General features: G+C 41.6%; 1 protein-coding gene across 1 annotated transcript in view; it reads right to left on the bottom strand.

Moving 5' to 3' along the window:
- camta1a (calmodulin binding transcription activator 1a) overlaps positions 1–21,037 on the bottom strand; it is a 277,762-nt gene that overhangs the window by 115,209 nt on the left and 141,516 nt on the right. Inside the window, exon 5 of the mRNA XM_086276641.1 lies at positions 8,037–8,172. Within this exon, the coding sequence (XP_086132767.1) occupies positions 8,037–8,172 (136 nt within the window). The remainder of the gene's footprint in view (positions 1–8,036; positions 8,173–21,037) is intronic.

Raw genomic sequence — 21,037 nt, 5'->3', positions numbered from 1 at the left:
AGAAAATTGGAATAGTTATTATTAGCAGCAAATCGTGTACAGTTACAGTGGGGTCATGCAGTGCTGTGGTGCACAGTCTACAAAAGATGCCATCACTCTTAACTTCACTCTTAATCTATCAACTGCAGCCTCCTCTGGTCTTAACATAACTGGTCTCAGCATAAAACAGTTTACTGGGAGCTTCATGGCATGGATAACCATGGCTGAGCACTAGGTGTAATTTTTCAGTGGCCCACTGCTTTCATCCATATATTGTAGCTTTAGAGTGTGACCCCACTCTTGTAATTAAGCATACTGGTTTATGTTGTTTAAAATACTCTATTTATCCTTAAATTTGTGGTATGGTCTGTAAAGGTGGCCCAGTATATATTCATGGTTTATTTAGGATTTTATTTATTTATGAATTTGTCTTGTATTGCCCATTTAAATGTTATTTATTTATTTTTATTTTTTAATCGAATGAACTTAGCCAAATGTTTCCCTGTCAAAGTTGGTTCCCCAAACAGTTTGTGTGCTCTGGTGCCTATCCTCCATATCCTGAAGAAAGTAAAGTACACATTATAGTTCATTTAATAGGTTTTCAAGATAATAAAACTACTCTTTAAACATAAATAAGGCGATCGTTGAGTCCCTGCCTCTACACAAAAATGTTACAAAAGTGTATAAACTAGGCAAAAGCTGGTACCGCCTGCTTTTCTTTTTCTCCCACCTATGATTTAAGCAAATCATTGCCAGGAATGATCTGAGGCCCTGACTAGAGTTGACCTTTAAAGCATAACACAACTCACTATAAGATTTAGTATTTTCTCTTGAGTGTGTGTCTTTGAAGAGCATTCTAGTCTGAGCCGCTGAAAAGGTAGAAAACAGAAATGTTGCCTGTTAACATTCAGCTCTGCTACTATTAAGCATTCTCTTTTCTGTTCAAAATCTTGTTGTTGTTTTTTTCATTTTGCTGTGTCATATTGCTTTAGGTCATCTTTATACATGTTATTCTTTCCAAATTGTTTTTACCACAGGAGAATGAAAGAATTGAAGCTGCCAGATAGTTCTTCCTTTCCATGAGACCTCGGAGGGCTTTGAGGAACTACTGTGGGTAGCCAAATTCAGTCTAATAAGAGACAATGTCCTTAAGTTCAACAACAAATTAAAATATGTCTGTGTCTGGTTTTGTGAGGGGAGTTCCTCCCTCCTCAACACAACACAGAAAAAGACCCCTGTGGAGATGCCTCAGCATGACTACACCACAACATTTTGCAACAGTTGTAAATTAAATTAAGGAAGGTATTGATAATATACAGCTTTATATTACACTCTTTATATCATCACTCCATACAACAACCTTTCTAATGTTGAGCCAACCCAAAATAGGCTGATGGACCGAAATGGTCCAATAGTCCAATGATAGCTGGGTCAGCATGAAATACAGAGCTTAATGTTTCCAGAGTGATTTGGAAACTGTTTGATAAAAGGGACAAAAACTAATTACGGTGAGCTTGAAGGAAAATCATGAGTAAAGTGCAGGTTCCTAAGGCTTAAGGGTAACACGTTCTTGTCAGAAGGCTTTGATTCAGTCGCTGATAACAGCATAACAAACACAGTTGAGCCCTTATGGAGAAGAGAGAGGATAATTAAATGTGCCAGAAAAACAACAACAAAATAGTTTTCTATTTTAGATTTTAGGTCTAGCACTCTAATGTCCATGGCAACATTTAAGGACCTTAATAATTTATTTGTATTGATTGATTTTGACTTTGTTCATTAATATGCCATGAAGCTTTTTTATATTCTCTCTTCATAAGCTTAGGTTTACCCTATACCTGAGCCTGAAATGAGAAGACCGGTAACTTAACTGCTTTCACATGCCCATGTAGCCGCTCAGTTTTACTATATGTGAGAGCCTAAGGTTATAACCATGGAAACAGTTCTTTAAAATATTGCTCATAGATTGCCTTTAACTCCTCCACAATCAGGTAATTCAAAAGGGAAGAGCTAGTGTGCTCTCAGGCAAGTGAGAAAAAAAAAGAGTGAATAACAAAGTCGACTCCAGGAGAAGAGCGAATACGATGGGAAAAGTAATCAATTTAGTGCCTTTACAGAGCAGGCAACTGACTGTTGTCTCGCAGACAGCCTGTAAGTTAGAATAAAAATGTAAAATACAAACTTTTTTGCTTTGGGCATTGCTTGTATCAGTAATGTGATCTTAATTTCACAGTTGACTTGGAGCAGGGACAGGAGGGAAAGCACGCATTGTGTCACCTCCTCACAGAAAAAGGGGTTTTGTTTAGTGCCCTCTCACATCTGGCCTCACAATCTGGTGATATCAGCTACTGCATCTGTAAATCAGTGTTACTACTGCTACTAAAACGCATACAGTCACCCACAGCAACCCTATTTCACAGATATGCAGCCAGTTTCACTATAACTTACCAACTCTACCCACTCATTTGGCCATGAAATAGTGAAATGTTAGTTTTAACCAGCTGGGCAAAAAATGAACAGACAGACTGGATTTTAAAAGTTGGATTCGGGGGAATATTACAGTCCTACAAATTTAAATATATGTTTGATTTGCTACAAACGGAAGGGCAAGAATACTTGCAAGCAGGAGTTAAATACTGAAGGTCATGTGATTTTGAAAGCCAATGCAGTGTAGCATCCAATGCTCATCCAGTAGCATCCACTCCATTACAACATTAGCAACTAATGTTTTGACATTTGTCTTCATTATTATCAATGAACAGAGGCGATTGAGCCACCAGCATGCTCCATTACCTTCCTTCATTGCACAGTTGCACAGTTGAAATCACACATTAGGGTGGATCCAACATAAAATGACAAGTTACGGGACCTAAGGACTACCAGCTGATTATTTAGGTGGTGGAGGATGAGAGAGTTAAATGAAGGCATGGTGGGGTGGAAGAGATGCAGGCAAGGGATTTTGGGAATTGGTAGAGAACTGTACCAGCATTAAAGTGTAAGGAGCACGGGGGCACAGAGCAGCACAGCACACCTTAAGAAGAGAAGCTCATTTCAATCGGTATAATTAGCCTGTGGTAATGAAATAAGTCAGAGGCACTGCCACCTTCACTTAAAAGAAAATCGATCTGTATTTGAGGGAGTTTATTAAAGCTTAGGAATAATGGGAAGATAGGATAGAAGGGGTGGAGGAGTGGAGGTGATGGAGGCTGAGCGCACATTAACAGCTAATCAGAACGAAAAGGTGGTAGCATTGGGGTAGAAGCTTGACAAGAAGCAGAACAGAGATCAGCTGGAGTTTCCCAAAATAAAAGCGTTTAAGGTCTGTTCTATCTCACAGGGGGAAGCCATAGGACGTGAGAGCTATGAACATGTGAGACATACATGCTGAATATAAAGATGAGATATTTTTTTCTTTTTTAAACATAGTTTATCAAGGCCTGTTGCAAAAGAGGATTCGGACTGATAGATAGTCACTGGAAGTGCTTGAAAGGGTCTTTTTGGATGTTGGGTGAATAACTTGAGCTTGGTAAGCACCGGGTGTGGTGAGATAATCACTGATGGACATTTCTCCTCAGGTTCCCCAAATGCATGCTGGTTGATGTGGGTGCTGCTTGCTCATTTATCCAGCCGTCTGGCCAACTCACCTGGAGTGATGGGGGAGACGTCAGGAAGGCAGGCTGCTATTTCACGGCCTGTTAAGCGCTAATGCCGCAACATGCCCTGCGCTCCAATTTTAGGGAACAGGGAGCATTACCGCCCAACTCAAGGTTCTGTCCGTCTGGACTGTGGACTTGGACAGTAGTGAGGGGATGGGATTAGCAAGAAGAAAAAGAGGTGGGAGTAGAGGAGAATGATGAGATGTCTTGTGAATGAATTAAAAGACAGAAATAAAACAAACAGAGAAAAGCTCACAAAATAGTAAAAAGCAGAAACAAGTGGAATCTTTTTCCACAGGCTGCTGAGCAAGCACTGTGGAGTAGACAGGACAGCAGCACACTGACATCCACTTCTGCCATGCTAGGCTGCTTCTCGCAGGCCCCAGAAGGCCCCTCGCTCCCAGGCTTACAGCCTTTCCCTTGCCAGAGCTCCTGAACATCACTAGCCTGACCCACCCACAACATTTGTCCTCAGTGTGCACTAAACTTGGCCCATGTAATAACCACAGAACCTCCATTAAGCACTGCATGGCTAGAGAATCAGAGCATCTACAGCACAGTGTGAACGGTGTAAAGAATCTCCTGTAAAACAAGTGAGAATGTGCTCAAATTATGCCAATTCTTTGTGTTCTGGCTTGTGAATGTGTAATATGAATTATGCATAAAAACATCATTCTCTTCTGTTCTGAAGTACTGGGAAGAAATTGCTAGCTCTTTATCCCATCCTACATTCACTGAACGGAGGGCAAAAGTCAAGTCATTTATGTCAAGCATGTGCTTACAGTAAACATCACATCCATCATAGTGTAGTTACAGCAGTGATGGATCACCTTTCTCATCTGCCATTCTTGAGGTGTGAGGTGTTTAAAGGACATGACCCAGGTCTTTCAAGGCTGCAAGAGGTGGCGTGCACATGGAGAAAGACACAGCAGAGTCCAAGCAACATAAGTCAGCACAGATGAAACCCGCACTGTATTTCTATATACACAATATGAAATAGCAGTTATGGGCCAATTTCTACAAGCTCTCATGTGGCCTTGCAGTCCTAAGTCATTTTCTTCCTCTGCTTTCCCTCTGCACCTAGCTCACGTTCATAGTATTCGCCACCTCTGCTGCTAATACAGCAATTAGCTCTAGTAAATTAGACATGTTACAAGGCATAGGGCCTTGCAGACAAAATCACAAGAAGGTGAGTTACACACTTTCCAAGTAACTGACAAGTGTGCCAACAAGAGCCATCGGCCATGGCATGTGACTCATAATGATTTCAGTTCAGTATGTTCTTTATCTCATATTGTTGAATATTCAGCAACTGTACTATAATTTTTCAGCCCATGACAGTCTTTTTGGACTGATGGACACAAGCTAAATAGTGTCTGCTAAAGAATTTCCCTTCTCTGATGCATGATGCATTTCTGGTAATTGCCCAAGTGCTTGTTAGGGCTACATGCTTGTGGACTATCAAAGCTCAGTGGCAGGCTCGTGATTTGCTGGAACTAAACAGTAGGATTAAAAAAAAGATACAGGTACAGATAGGTGAATGAGTAGAAGAATACAACAAAAAACACTGGGCTCAGTGACAAAGGCCTAGAGACTGGTCAGTGATATCCTGGCAAAATCCCATCACCATAGAGAAGAATGTGTAACCCAGACCAGTTGATGAGTGGTTTCTGGAGGTTGCCGGCTGTCACTTGTAGAAATCAATCACAAAGACGGTGCTACCAGATTGTCATGGTCATTGGTAGTTTCCAAGGAAGACGCTGATTTGTTTGCAAATATCAGTTAACCAATGACTTTGCAATAGTGAAACTTGGAAATGAGCATTTCAAACTAGAAACAGGGAACATTCAGCTTCCAAATAAAAGTTGTGCCTTACTGCAGAAACCAACAGGTTTTTAAAAGGCAGAACTTGGACGGGGAATGGTCTGTGTTTTTGATTTGTGATTAAGCCGTCACAGTTTTACTACCATTAAACAAGTGGTTGGCACGTACTTGCAGACAAGTCAGCATCTTCCATTCAAACTATGGGTGACCACAGCAATCTGCTAGCGGCCAAAGCGATCAAAAGGGGGTTTTCGGTGCAGTACCGTACACTTTTTTGCGCCCATTTTCTCCTAACAATTGCCAGTAACCTCTCACAGCCACTCACCAACTGACCAACTGATCAGATACTTACTTTTTCTCCCAGTGACTGATAGTTATTATGTGATTGCCAAATACTCACTATGCTTGACATCTCTGTCAGTGTTTAGCCATCACTGTGTATTATTTGGATAATGACAGAAATGTTACTGCTGAATCCAACATGCCATAAACGTTTTCATTGTTCTTGGTCTTAAAACCAAGTTATATGTATTCTATGTTAAGCAGTTGAGAAGCAGTTGTTAACTGTGTACTCTATTAGAAAGCCTGCTGACTTTACCTCTTGCCATATATGTTTGACTAATTCTGCCTGCAATGAATTTAATAAAGAAGAACTGTTTTAACTTTTGGGATTTTTTTTTTGTTTTTTTGTAGTTCAGAATTGTAGTGAGTTGAGCTGTGACAGTGATATTCCAATTGAGGAAGTTATTCCAAAGAAAAAACAGCTGCTTTTCTGAAGCACTGAGCAGGATAGATGCTGGAAAATAGAAAATATAATACAGTATTCTGAGGAGGCACTGCCTCAGTGGATGCTGATATGGGTACAGATGATATAGCAGACATCAGGAAAGAGTAAGACATAAGCTCACTTTCAACTAATGTCAATTGTTGCTTTGCAGTAAATATTCTGCTTTAGATATAAAGTAGGTTTGTTTATATTTAAAGTCTCGAACTATGATTTACTTATAAGAGTGGTCATGTTTACACTTTTCTCATGCACCATTCCTCAGTTTTCTTAACTACTATTTGAGCTTAGTATCATTTGCACCTAGTAATCATTGAGAAAGAGATGGGACTTAAACCCTAGACCTGTCAAAGGTGCATCACGGCGTACCACATACAGAGCGACAAATCTTCACTTTTACATTCACACCTACAGCCAATTTACAATCACCAGTTAACCTGCATGTCTTTGGACTGTAAGGAATTGTGCCACACAGGCATGATGAAAGGTGTTCTATGAGTTTGGGATTCTACAGTCAACTTAGTTTTTATATCCAGTGGAAGTGCACACACTTTGCCTTCCTATCACCATATAACTCTGACAGATGTCACTTGGCTGCTGTGCATTTTTTCCCCCTAAGAAACGAAACCACAAAGGGACGAAGGATTTCTGAGTTCCTCTCTGTACTGGTTTATATATGCAGTGGCTACTGATAAAGTCAGAGCTCAGACACAAAATAGTGCCTAAACATAGCCTGAACTCACACATTAATTGAAAAAGAGTAATACAGGTTTAGCTTACTAAACCTTCTTTACAGCCAAAACTGCCGCAAACTGGAATCATATTTAATGCTTCAAAAGGACTGATGTGTGTAGTCTCAATGGGTTATCAGACCACTGTAGGACCAGAGATGACACTGAGCTGGCTAAGCGAGGGAAGAGGCCATTTTCTTGGAGTGACAAATATCTAGAGGAGTAGAAACACAGAGTAGAGCCCCTGTTGGGAGAATGCCCGAGCTTTGTCTTTGTCACACAGTGTGACACAGATGCACAGCACCACTCCCTGAGGTGTGCGGTTAGGTGTATGTATGTGTAAATTGTGTGCTTGGGTTTGTGTGTGCATGAGAGCACATTCACATAAGAAAGCTCAGAATCTCCCACCCTTATCATTGATCTCAACTCCTGTACTTTTAGCATTACTGCTTGTGGTCAATGTGAGAAAGAGACCAGAACTAAAACTTGAGCAATAATCAAATGCTGAGGAACTTTCTTTGAGTCTTTGGATGAGTCTTGCCATGACTCATTAACATGACTGCTAATAGATCAGCCAGGGTAGCAACACTGTCACCAACTTAAGTCTACTGAGAGGCTAGGTGAGCCAAGCACTGACGCAAGTGGGCTTTTATGGCAGCAGCTGGTATGGGTAGTGACTTGGAGTGAGGTGAGGGAACACTAGTTTCACACTGCTTTGAGCCAGCAAGATTAATGTAGGCTCTCTGGAGCAAAGGCAACATCCAGAGCTTTAATAAGGTACAAACAATCGGTTCCACTCGACTGGCTTCCCAGGGAAAACTATTGTTGTGCTGCATTGTTTCTTGGTGAAGTTCCTTGGAGACACAAGCCGGCTGCAGCATGTGGCTGTCTCCATTACAGCCAAGGGAGAGCTCACTGTAGACCTCTGTTTGTCTGTGTCAGGATGAAGGCTGGCTCTCGCCCACCCCACACCCACCCCCGTAGCCACCCCCGTGCCCACCCCTATCCCACCTCTCTTCCCATTTACTCCCTCTAAATCCAAACTCTTGTCAGCCCACTCACCTCAACTCCCTGCACTTTCAACTTCATGTGATCCTCCCGTGTGGTCTTCCCATCTTTCCTCTTCTTCCAGCAGTAGCCATCCTTTCTGTACTTCACCTTCTTCCTATTGTACAGTATCATCGACCCATTCTGCGGCCTGGACCCGTCGAGACAGGAGAGACAGAGGAAGAGCAAAAGAGAGAAAGATAAGATAAGATGAGAAGAATTTTTAGGCAAAGCTACAGCACAGCTCAGGGACTCATTTTAGAGATGTACAAAGAAGCCTGACATGAGTCTACGCCAGGCAGAAAATGCACCAGTGACTTAGATGACAAGACTTCTTTATGGTGTTTTTCAGCATTGGTATGCACAGTTTGACAATGAACAAAGCACCCTTCAGCATACATTTTTTCCAATGAGAAGTGTGTGTGCTGTGAGGAGTTAAAGTGACACTCCTTCTCTCAGAGTAAATTATATGAAGGCCAGTTTGTAAGGAAAGCAGCATGGGGGGTGAGTGGGTTTCTTCCTTATCTCTCATTCATCCAACTTAAATGAGTTGTGGTGTTGGAAGTCCCTAGGGGAAAGAGATCTTCCTTCACACTCCATTCATAATTCATTCTCCCTCCACCAGACCACAGCCTGTAGGCTCATAATGATATAATGTACTATTTGATGATAATCTGCCTTTCCATTTCGATTTGTAACAGAGGCATTTGCCGCTCAGTGTTAAACATTAACAGAAAGTGTAGCATAAAACATTTATGACTTTCTCAACAATTAGGAAGCAGTTAGACATGGTTATGTATTAGTATTTATGTGTATTGTGCAGTGGTTACGAATCATCAGTATGAATCCATACATAGTGCTCACTCTCCACAGATTCCCACACACTTGTCCATACCTCCACAGTGCAGTGGTGGGTTTCCATCACTGGACATGGCTTTGACTCAAATTCATTTCCTGGCAACGTCCCCTCACCCTAAACTTATCCCAACCTTGAACCAAGTCTTCCAGGAGTCCAGTCGAAATTATAATGATTAGTGGTATGGGGACTTGCATTTTATCCCCAGAAGCAGAGACAGTCCCCACAAAGTGAATGTAAATGTGGTTAGGTCCCCACAACATAAGTAATACAAGTATAAACACATCACACACAGCTGCTATGATTTGGAGCTCTCCCAAATGAGAACAGGTTTGCATCGGTGTTTGTTGCCTCACAGTGAATGAGTGGGAAAGCCGCCTGCCCAGGCTGCTGAGGAGGCAGTGTAACTGAAGGGGGCTTAACCATCCAGTCAGCTGGTGAACCTTGTTAGTGTTTTGCTCATTGCTCCACACATAAAACACACACAACACACACAGGCACAGATATGTAAAACTAGAAACACAAAAAAGAGGAAAAACTCTCATCAAAGCGAAGGGGGGGAAAAGTCGGGTTGATTTGTGGCTTCTGTAGCAATAACCAAAATAAGAAAAACCAATGGTTGTTTTGCATTGTTTTGTTGTTTATTGTTAAATTTTTTTCCACAAGATTTATTTATAAAGCTGCATGCATCATTTTGCAGGGCTGCCTTTAGGGGCCAGGGCGTGTGTTTATCTTGGTATCACTCATCAATCATTTTTCCTTGCTGGATCTCAGGGGCCAGTAAAGAGGGAGGAGAAGAGGGGAACTGGGGTCCCTGCAGTCCCCCCTCTGTGGCCCCTGACAGCACCTTCTAATGAGAGACGCCACTCACACACTGATGTGCTCACTCCTTCCTGATCTCCCTTCCTCCCTTTCCTCCTCCCTTTCCCTCGCTGAAGCCTGCTCTTCTCGCCGTCAGTCAACTCAAGCTGTTCACCAGGGAATGTCTTTGTCTCCTCCCTCGCTCCCTGCTCACTCTCTCCCTCTTGTTTCATCTGTCTCAGGATCCCTCACCTACACCCTCCCACACCTCCTTCTCTCCTATTGTCTTCTCCTTACTCACTCCCCTGTCTTGTTCGGTACTTTGCATGCTTTGCAGAAATCAACTATTAAACAGACGTGTTTATTGGTCAGCTTGAGAAGTGGAACTCCTCGATGGCTGTATGCAATATACACAAAGTATAAATTGTTTTGTAGTTTACAGCATCCATAACGTCACCCATCGTTGAGATGCGATCATAAATGGCACTCTGGAGCTAAGAACTTTGCAGATTGCTGTAATCTCATCATGTACTCCTGCAGATCTGCATACCAAATATCACTTGAAGGACACTCATCTGAGATGCCATTCCTGTTTTTGGTAGCAATCAAACAAGGAATGGCCCTCTAAAAGTTTGATGCTATTATTCGCTTCAATATCATTCTGGGTTTTGTCCTTCAAAAGATACAAGGAGTGTGTGCTTCTTAAAATGTAGCTCTGCGTGAGACAAAAAGATGGGCGCGGATGAGATAAGGCAGAAAATCAAATGACACAGGGCTATCTGATCTCCTCCAGAGCACTGGAAATTGGGGTGAGGCTTCGGTGTCAGAGGCTCCACGCCGTATTTATCGGCTCCACGCCGTATTTATCGGCTCGGCGCAAAAACTTATTCGCTCAGCTATTTTTGAGGGACTGTTAGGTAGATGCTATTTTCAATTCAAGGCACTTAGGGCCCAGAAGAGAGAGGCTAGGCACCCATTCTGGGGTAGGTCTTAGGCAAAAACTAGTCTAAAATGCATGCTTTGGCATAATGTGTCTCCTTTCCCTCCTGCTGTCTCCCACTCTCTCTCTCTCCCCCTCATCTTTTACTACTGTATACTTAGGCGCTTCAATTAATCTTATCAGAATTACACATATTTATACATGAGGGGAAAAAGCTAACTGCTCCGTTATCAAAGAAGCGTGACAGGAGGCCCTCTGTCTCAGATGCCTAAATGTGGCAGATTAATATGGAAATACAGGCTTCTAAAAAAGTGCACACAAGCTCCACAGCTGCCTCTCTCTTCTTTGGAGTTTGCAGCGATAATAAGCTTCACCCTCAGGGTGGTGTTAGGCCTTGTCCAGTCCTTTAGGAATCACTCATTTACCCAGGTAATGGCATTCACTCAATCAGATCTGTTGATTTGAAAAAGTCAGGGGAGGGTGGAGGTTTTATGAGGCTGGTGACGTGATCAGCATGGGTAACAAAGCCAAAGCAGGGAAACCTGGGCCCAAAGGCAGGTAAGGAAGAAAAAAAACTGCTCACATTCTCAGCTTTACTGTCTAAAGGCCTTTCGGCACAAACAGAAACAGAAAGGGAAAAGCTACATGCACACAAAAAGCGAAATCTGAGTGAGAACAAGAGATTCTTCTGTTCTCCACAGCTCTGGTGAATCGCCTTGGATTAAAATGAAAAAAGACACAACATGTAGGCCATACATTATTCATAATACATGGTATAAGTTATTACTTTTTTACTGGACTTAAAACTACTCAATTGTAGCAGGTGTGCTCAAGTGTAAGACAAGAATACTAAATTGGTAGTCCAGGTTATAATAGTAAAGGTTATGCTTCTTTCTGAATGTATTTTTGTCAAAAGGCTTACAAGAATGAAATATCTCAGTCTTGGTGAACTGGCGTAGCCCACTCCGCCACATTCCCTGTGATGCTCTAGGTTTGATTAATACCATGCTGCAATACATGCTGTTTTTCTCCCTAGCAAGCTCGACTGACATTGGAGAGGAGAGAAGAGCTGGGCTGGAGAGGCTTTGAAGATCGGAGGGTGAGCTGGTTGGGGCCTGAAGTGGCTCAGGAGGGAGGCGACACCTGCTGTTCTCAATTACCCATCGGAGCCTTCAGCCATCATAGCCTTTACCCCACTGTGTCAACAACCACACTTCTACCTACTACTCATCTAAACACATCCACATATACACACCTGTATTTTGTGTTACACAAAAACCAATCCTATTAAGAATAAATATGAGGGATAAATATGCCCCTGGGCACTCGAACAGAAGCACAACACACAGTAACCCCATTGCTCCATATGGGGATAACATTATTAACACGAAGAGTGACAGACCATCAATAACACACTGATGCTTGTCATTACAGTTTCTGTCAATCACAGTTAAAACATAAATCACGTGTTCATACGCATGCGATTGGGAGCACATGCGCACACTTGGAGCTGTCAAAACTTTGCAGCGTTTTTTCGCATGTAATGTAATTACATGGCAAGCAATGGTGCTCTATTAGACAGCACATGATCTTTGAGCTAGATGTGTGAACAGAAAGGTGCTGGCGTCAGGAGCCCCTATCTGGACGCATCACGTGCAATTGATGACTCGCAGATAAGCTGCTCCTTTCAGACCTGCCAACGAATGCATCAGGAAGTGGGGCGTACACTAAAACTACTTTAAATGTAAATCTGCCATGGCCTCATGATTGAGATTCATCGTCTGTACTGCTCTGAAACCCTCCAACTCCCCCGCTAGTGTGCGTATGTCGAGATGCCGCAGGTCGCGTTCCTCTTTGACTGCCAATGAGGCCTTAGCACCTGGTCACTGTAATGCCTTACTGCTGTAGTCCTGAGCGGCTCAGGACTCCAGCCCTCAACCATTCTGATAATTAAGACAATGAGGGCTGTGTGGTGGGTTAGTCAGCTGGAACAAGTCATGCATCTTTTTAATCATATCTCATGATCTATTATTTTTCCTAGGGTGTTATTTTCTCACCTCTGCAGACTTTTTGAAACACATTTGAATTTTATTCTAAAAAACTAATTTAAGAGTATAAAACAATGGCTGACACGAATTAGACTGAAGTAAATGATGGAAGTTAAGTTTTCCAAACATGGCGTCAGATACTGATCTCCAAGGCTGTACAGATGGAGCTCAATGTTTATTTACCCAGTGTTCAGCTAAATACAACAGTAATAATGAGAGGGTAGCTAGGCCCCTGGAGTTGTAATTCAGGATAGGGAGACAGATCGTGTGCCTCCCCTCTTCCTCTCTATCTATACTGCTGGTGATTGCCACAGAACTCAAGCTCCGGCCCACTGCCTTCCAGCACAAAACAGATGTTTCCCCCACACTTATCTCAATGAAAAAATCACAGACAATTTACAAAGAATATAAATTACTGTTGTAGCTGCACATCAGTGTCTCTGTCCCTATAAGACCTTGTAAAGAGGATAAGGGTGAATTGCTGTGGGAGGGTGGGTGAATTGTTGGAGGACAACATAAAGCGGATGGAAGCAGTAGGGGAGGAGGGTGGCGTGGCTCTTATCTGGTCCACAGCAGCCCGGCGGAATGAGAGGGTGGCTGGTGATTGGCGGTGATGCTTTACTGATAGCACTAAGCTGGTTTCATGCACATTTCAGGGAGGCTGCCATCACTGCTCAGAGTTAAAGCTCTCAGCTGCTGCCAGTGGATGAGGTTTGGATGTTATTTACAAATAGCCATGTCATACACTGGTTACACCTCTCCATTCTCTGTGTCAACACATACACACATAGCATTAGCGACTAATGTGCAGCTTTGATGTACAGCTTAGGTGACACGGAATCTGAATTTCAGTGCTTGTAAGGTTTTGGCTGTGAAGACATTTTTTATTCACTTGAAATGCACACTGTCACTGCATGTTTGTGTGTACCTGTGAGAGAGAGAGTGCATATAATGTGTTTAACTGGGTTGGACTGTTGATGATTTTCAAATGCATGCTCAAAAGGCTTCCACATCATGTTTGTGGCGAATGCTATTTCCAGTCTTTAGTCAGTACTGTATGCATATGCTTACTTGGAAAAAAGCGACTACGGAGACGATGATTCATACCGCACATGCTTTCCGCTAATCTTCACAAATCATCCATGGTGTGTCTCAGTACGTTGTAAATGAAGGTGCCATCAGAATGAAGTTTCTCTACATCCCAGCTCCTGCTGACAACTACATGCTGTGTGCATCATGCAAGTGTAAACTTAAGTCCTGTAGCACTGCCTTATTATGACACTTTGTAAAGAGGATGCTTTTGTACTTTCAATAATGCATGGCCAGCAGGGAATTGTGTACAGCCTTATTTTATGTCATGGGGTAAAGTTGCTGTTTTAGCAGCTTATGTTCTCCCCTGGTAGGAAAATACTAATGCAATTAAATCTAAGTCGAACTAGACTGCAGCAAGAAAAGGTCAGGTTTTTATTATTAGTAACAACAATCTTCCTTTCTATTATATGAGAAGCAGGGGGGATTCAGACACCAACTTAATGATGTGGTCATGTATTTTTAAGAGCCCAATTTAGGGGGAAAGATCAAAGATTTTTATTTCTCCATGTCAATCTCCTAAAGCCACATTCAACAAGCAATATAAACTTCTGCGATTGTCCTAAACAGAAAAATATAAACGACAACATGAAAGGGAAAAAAAGAAGAAGCAAAAGGTAGAGATTCAAACCCAGAACAAACTGTAAAACATTGAGAGCTTAAGTCTGTGCGTATTGACAGCAGTTTTATGAAGATATATTAAGTTATTCGTTTTGATTGTGAGTATAAAACACCTGTGAAATAGATATTGTATTCATATTTTTTCAGATAATATGGGCATCACAAGAAGACCTTGAAATTAGGGTTACTGTATGTCTCTCTAGAGGCCTCTACAGATACAGGATGGGCTGAGAGCAGGCTCTCTTCTACATCTTGCCTAATGCCAGACCAGGCTAATGGATCACCTGGACGTGAGGGCCTTGTCTCTCCTCCAGAGCAGTCAGTGCCACTGAACTTCCCCTATTGATCCCTCAGTGACGGAGCACAGCTAAGGCCAGTTATTGAACCACTTATGATTAATTCACAAATCCTGCCTTGTCCACAAAAAAGGTAAAAGAACAAAGTACAAGCAGTAAGCGCGACTGGAAAAAAAAGAAGGATAAAGCGCCAGGGAGGTCAAAAAACTCAACTTTTTAAAGTGAGACAGAACTACAGACTTAGAAGTGCTGCTTTACAAGCTGACCAAGCTATAAAGCACATCTCAGAGTCCCTTCTGTCACAAAAAACGTCAGCACAGTGCTATGGTGGGGGCTGGAGGTGGTTGAAAAGAGGGAGTGATAAAAAAAAGGAGTGTGTAAAGGAAGAGAGACAGGCAGGAAAGCTGAGTAGGAAAAGAAGAAGCTATTCTTCCTTTCCCTTCCATTCCTTGGTCCTATTTTAGTCATGAGGATAGACCGATGAGGGTGAGAGGTTGAAATTGAGCTGTAACTCTATCTGGGTGCTGGAGCGAATCAGAAAGTCTATCCCACCTTTCACCTGGGAATCACAGCTCTCTCTCTGCCCTGTCTGGTCACCATACCAACCAGAGCCAGGCATCATGGGTTTAATTGGAGCCCTGGGCTCAACGGCGGCTCAGGCACAGATAGAGTGAGGGGGAGAAGGACAGACATCAGCCATGGTCAAGTGATGGTGGCCATGCAGATCAAATCGAATTTCAGGCATTGCTTGCATTGCAGGGCTCACGTTCTCAAGGTAACACTAAACATATTTGAGACCAAGCCCCCTTCAAAGAAACACTTGGATTGGATTCCAGCATGAAGTAAGGCGCTGGCTTTCTTCTCTGATCCCTGTGTATGGTATAGGGATTTCACACGAACACGGACACACTGTGATTCGCCTCCATAAACACAAACTGTGCCAGAATGTTGAGTATACAAAGCATCAAGGGAGTCTGATCTTTATATGAGACAAAACAGAAAATGACAAGTGTAAATGGGTAAATACAGAGTCATGATTCCCAGCAAATTCAGTGGTCAAACTAAGAGCTTCAGTGAATATTGAATGGAACTGTTGTGCTTTTTAACTAAGCAGGGAGAGCTGTTGTCCACAAAAAGATTAAAAACATAAAGATAAGCTACTTACTTTTAAAAAAAGCAAACGTCTGTGATTAAATTCTTTGAGCCATAACATAAAGAACTGTGGTAAGAGTGTACTGCATGTCAACCTGAATGAAAATTCCAACATGATTTCTCCTCACAACAGCCAAACTGAAAGATAATACATGCTGGTTGCTCTTGTTTAGTTGTTGGCAATTACAAGTAATGTTCACTGATTTTTTTTCCCATAAATGTAACAAATGCTCTGCAATCACCTAATGTATTGATCATCAAACTGAGCTTTGACTAGCCTTTGCACAGCTGCAGGAGAGCAGTGTGTGGGACAATCAGTATGATCCAACTTTGTACAAAACAGATTAAAGCTGCTTAGCTGGCCATGAGATCAAACTGCAGTTGCATTGGGAAGCCTCCAACTGTGAATGTGTGCAACTGTGTGTAGCATAAAAAAAGAGCATTTGTGCTCAGTGATTGTACTGCACCTTGGTTGGTTAAACAAAGTAAGAGAAAAAAAAATAGACATAAGTAGGACAATTGGTAGCCGATTCTGCTTTTTGACAAAGAAAAAAAAATAGTTTGAGATGCCTATAATCCTTAGCATCTAGATTCCTACTGATACTAAGGATGCTACGCTGTTAAAATATCTATCACGAACAACAAACCAGCACTGTAAACAGGTCTGCTGTAGTTGGACTGCTGTCCAGGCATGGCCTAATACGCAGACAATCCTCATGGAAATGCATAACTAAACACTAATGATTGTGAAGCGTAGAAATCCACACTGGATTTCAGAGTGTGTCAACATTCATTTTGCAGACTATGAAAATGTGCAAGTAGAGGATCCGGCTTAAACAGATTGACCATATTCTTCTCTCAAAGTCAAAACAAAGAGATATACTTGAATACAAATTGAATAGACATTATAATATTCTAATAAATATATTCTCCAGAGCACCGTGTTTTTTAGCAGGTTCTCCCGTGTCAAAAATGCTCTGGTTGGTTAAATACAACTAAACTAAAAATCTATGTATGAAAAACACTTTAGTTAACTGAAATAAAAATGAAAAATAAACTTCTGAAAAAAGCCCTAATGAACTAATATTTTGCACTATTCTTTACCAATGACAGTAAAAAAATGCAAAATTGCCACTAAAAGTGCCACTTGAATAACAATGAAAAAACTCTTTAAACTAACAGAAACTAAACTGAAGCTAAATATTTTTTTAAACAATAAGAACTGAAACAAGCAAATACACTCTGGATACTAACTCAAACTAAACTGAATAGGAAACTAAAATGTAACACTAAGGAAAAACTAATAATGAAAATGCAGAACAGAATTATCTATGGGTTGGTGAAAATTTATACATGACTAGAAAACCTGAAGCCACGTATCTGTGTACTTGGTTAGTCTATATGCTTTCCATGTACCCTTCCCACACCTATCATCATAGATGACAAGCCAAAACATAAAATGAGGAGGAGATTGAAGAAGTTGTGGGGAACATAGATGTCTGGGATCCTCTGCTTTGCCGCTGCAACCCTGATTGAACTAAGCGGCTTAAGGAGATGGATAAATGAACCCTGGCGTTTTGATTCTTATTCTTGTCTACTGCCACTGTTATCCTGTAGACTCTTTGCAATTTTATTTCTGACATGTTCTGTTGATGTTATTCAAAGACCAAATAATCAGTTTTTCCAGTAACTGAATGGAGGCAAACAGAAGAAACATGTTGGGTACTATATGATTTCATGGGTGAGAGTGTTAGTCACGTGGTCCCACGAGCCCCAACGCTCTCTCACACTCTATTTCCCTGGGTGTGTTTATATATGATGACCCTTCATCTTGGCCCCTAACACATGTCTGAGATCACTCAGATACATCAGCTGGGGTGAGGACCTCACACATAATCACATAAATACAAACACACACACAGCATGACTGAGCAAAGCACGAGAAAAGTCAACTTAGCTTCTCCTGGTAATACACACCAACACTGACAGTTATTACCCAGACAATGAAGATGATAGACTGTGCGTGTCCTGCTATGTTTACCTTTGGCCGCTCAACTTTAAGTTGAAGCCATCGATGTGCACATGTACACACACATCTGAATACACTCATAAAGTAGTCAACAAGGCACACCTCTAATCATGGCCACCTCTGCCTTCTCATTTTCCATGTTCAGTGGCTCATGGAGCACCCACACACTAAATCACATCAACAGTATCTCCTCCATAAATTTTCCAGTCCAAAACATAATCTTTTTCCTTTCTTCCCATCTTTTTCTCATTTATGTAAAAAAAAAAAAAAAAATCAGCTACACAATGCACACACACAGATTTACAGACAGACAGAAATACACTCGAGCACAGCTGCCCTAGTAGTACAAGAGCGCAATAAATACCCCACAGGTTGGGGTCAACTAACTATAGATAAAATTAGCATCTAACCATACCTTCCAGAGAAGGAAGAGGCGTAACTCTCCTATTCCAAAACCATAAAATGTTTATCCTTAGTCTGTCACCGAGCATGACTTTCACACACTTTTTTGAAACAGCATTTCCAAACCACAGAAATACACAGGCTTGTCACACCGGCCTAGCTGATTGACTATTTCCCACATATTTGACACACCAGTGAGTCTGCTCAGCAAGTAGGCAGCAAGTTAGGGTGGGGAGTCCAGGCAACAGCCCAGAATGACTAGAGTTTGTTTCTGGCTGCGTGCCGCATATAATGCAAGGCAACAGGGAGACACACTCCTGAATTAAATATGTTTTACTAATTGATGTGATACGTACATTTAGTGGTATACACAACTTTACAACTCACTAGTTACTCGTATTTCTTGTAAATGGCATATTTAGCATTGGTTCATTTTAACAAATGATGTGTAGGGGGAAAGAAGGCTAAGGAAGATGCACTACTGTCGCCCTGAGACTACTCTGGATGTTTAAAGAATTTTTATACAAACTCAACTATGGCAGGCATCCCTATTTCTGATTTGAGTCTTGGGTCGGGTCCATACACTCCCTCGTGTTTGCATGTAACACGCTTGGATATAGCCCAGACTAATCTCAGCTGGAAACCTTGATGCAGAGAACAGACGCTGAGAAGAAATATTATTATAGATTTCTGGGCAACACTTGACACTACAGCTTGGTAATAGAACTGAAATACTATAGCGATAGACTGATAATAAAGAGGTAATAGTTCGGTTAACCCATGGAATTACCAAAGTAATAATAAGAAAGCAATGTTAGTATAAAATACTAATATTAACAGAAAGCAACAGCTAGCATTACGCAGCTCTGATTTATGGTTATTACACAGAAAGTAAAAAGAATGAGAAACAAGTAACAAAATAACAAAAACTTACATCACTAAACAAATACAGCAGTATTACTTTTTAACAAAAAGCAGATGTTTGGAATATAAAGAAAGCCACTTTATATCATATATGATATGATATGACTGATGATTTTGATATGATTTTTATGTGTTTTTGAAGGTTGTGGCATGATATATCAAAACATTCAAATCTCAATTTTTAACTAGCATCATTTTTATAGGTAGTAGTTGTTTCAAAAATACTGCTATACTTGCATGCTTCAACACTTTGTTTAAATGTTTTTTGACATGATTAGATGTTCAGTCTTTATTTCTGGCCCCTTACCACCCTGTTAGATCAGTTTCTTTCTATATTAGCCAGGTATACCCTTTTGCTAATTCCTGGTTACTTTATTATTTACAGGGTATTAATCATTTTCTTTAAAACTCTGTTATCAAACTGTCACTACTCAGTAATCATGATATGACCAAGCTGTAAAGTGCTACTGATTGCAGAAACACAAACACTGTCTACTACTTGTGCTGGAGTGCTACTGTCCTGCTCTTTGAGGACAATGAGACACTGATCTTGCCATCGTTGGCATTGTGATAAACTACTTCTGGAAGCAATCATGAGAATTTACATCATCCCTTGACATTTAGCCTCACACTCCAAACACTATCGGTGTGCGGCGTCTTGTCTGTACGGATTGTGGGAGCGACCCTGCGTGTATGTGTGTGTGTGTGCGTGTGGACTATCTTTCTCTGACATTTAGCCTTGCTGTCCACATGGTTCTCTGCAGGAAGCAGCAACGTGGGAATGCCAATCTTGAATCGTGCAACTTTTTTTTTCCCGCGTGTTTGTGTGTATTTATATCTGTGTGTCTGTTTGTGTGCAACTGTGTCAGAATTGGAATACACAGTTATTAAGGGGAAGGCCTGCCACTCATGTGTCTCCAGAGGATGAGGAGACTAGACACCACAGAGAAGAGGAGGGAAAGGGAAAAGGCAGGCTTAGAGGAGAAACAGAGAGAAGCCCAGCTAATGAAGGAGAGTAAGGGAATGGTTAAAGTGTCAAGGCACCCATTGTATTGCAGGGCAGGAGCAGTAAAGACAAGCTAGTGGCCTCCGCAACTTTAAGATTGCCATTAAACTCTTGCCTTACTCGTGTTTATGGTTGGCTTTGTGTGTCAGAGGAGAAGGGGATTGTAAAGTGGGGCTTTGTCCGTCTGCCATCGATTTATTTCCTTCGTTAGGGTGATGACACTGCCTGCTTATGATGTCCTAGCACAGACTGTAATTACAGAGCACTTCTGTCTTTATTGATGTCACTGTGTTAGTTTAATTACGCTATATTGGGTTTTAGAGTTGCGGCAAGAGCAAAGCTATGATGTAGGGCAAAAATCATCAATGGAACATCCTCTTTTGAAGGCGTCGAGTGCAAAGAGTTGGGAGATAATTATTTCATAGAAAGACATTTAAAATAGACCCTGTGCATCTCAACATCTACAAAGGCAAAGAGAAGGTAATCTAAAATTTAATGACTATTTCGTCTGTGTTATGACCAAAGTCAGAGGGAGGAGGCTGTGAATGTGATGAGGGCCTTAATGGAAATGAAACACCTGGGTTCAACCTTGAGAGCGACTGTTTACACTCCCAGTCCCCAGGTGCTGGGGTTGACTGAGAGGAGCAGAGAACCATTGGCGTGTCTGTGTGAGCACAAGTGTGTGTGTGTGTGTGTGTGTGTGTGTGTGTGTGTGTGTGTGTGTGTCTGTGTATAGAGTGTATATGAAGGGATGGGACCCATGGGGAAGCAGTGCCATGTCAAGGTGACCCTTGAGTGGAAGAGGAGGAGGGAGAGGCCACCTGCTTGCTGGCGGTGGCAAAATAAGGGTGA

Source organism: Aulonocara sp. 'chitande type north' Nkhata Bay, linkage group LG20, assembly GCF_057382095.1.
Source record: "Aulonocara sp. 'chitande type north' Nkhata Bay isolate Kocher_YH1m ecotype deep benthic linkage group LG20, A_spYH_male_GT1.1, whole genome shotgun sequence".
NCBI classification, from domain to species: domain Eukaryota; kingdom Metazoa; phylum Chordata; class Actinopteri; order Cichliformes; family Cichlidae; genus Aulonocara; species Aulonocara sp. 'chitande type north' Nkhata Bay.
The sequence above is the reverse complement of the archived record's forward strand: the minus strand, read 5'-3'. Positions and strand labels throughout refer to the sequence as shown.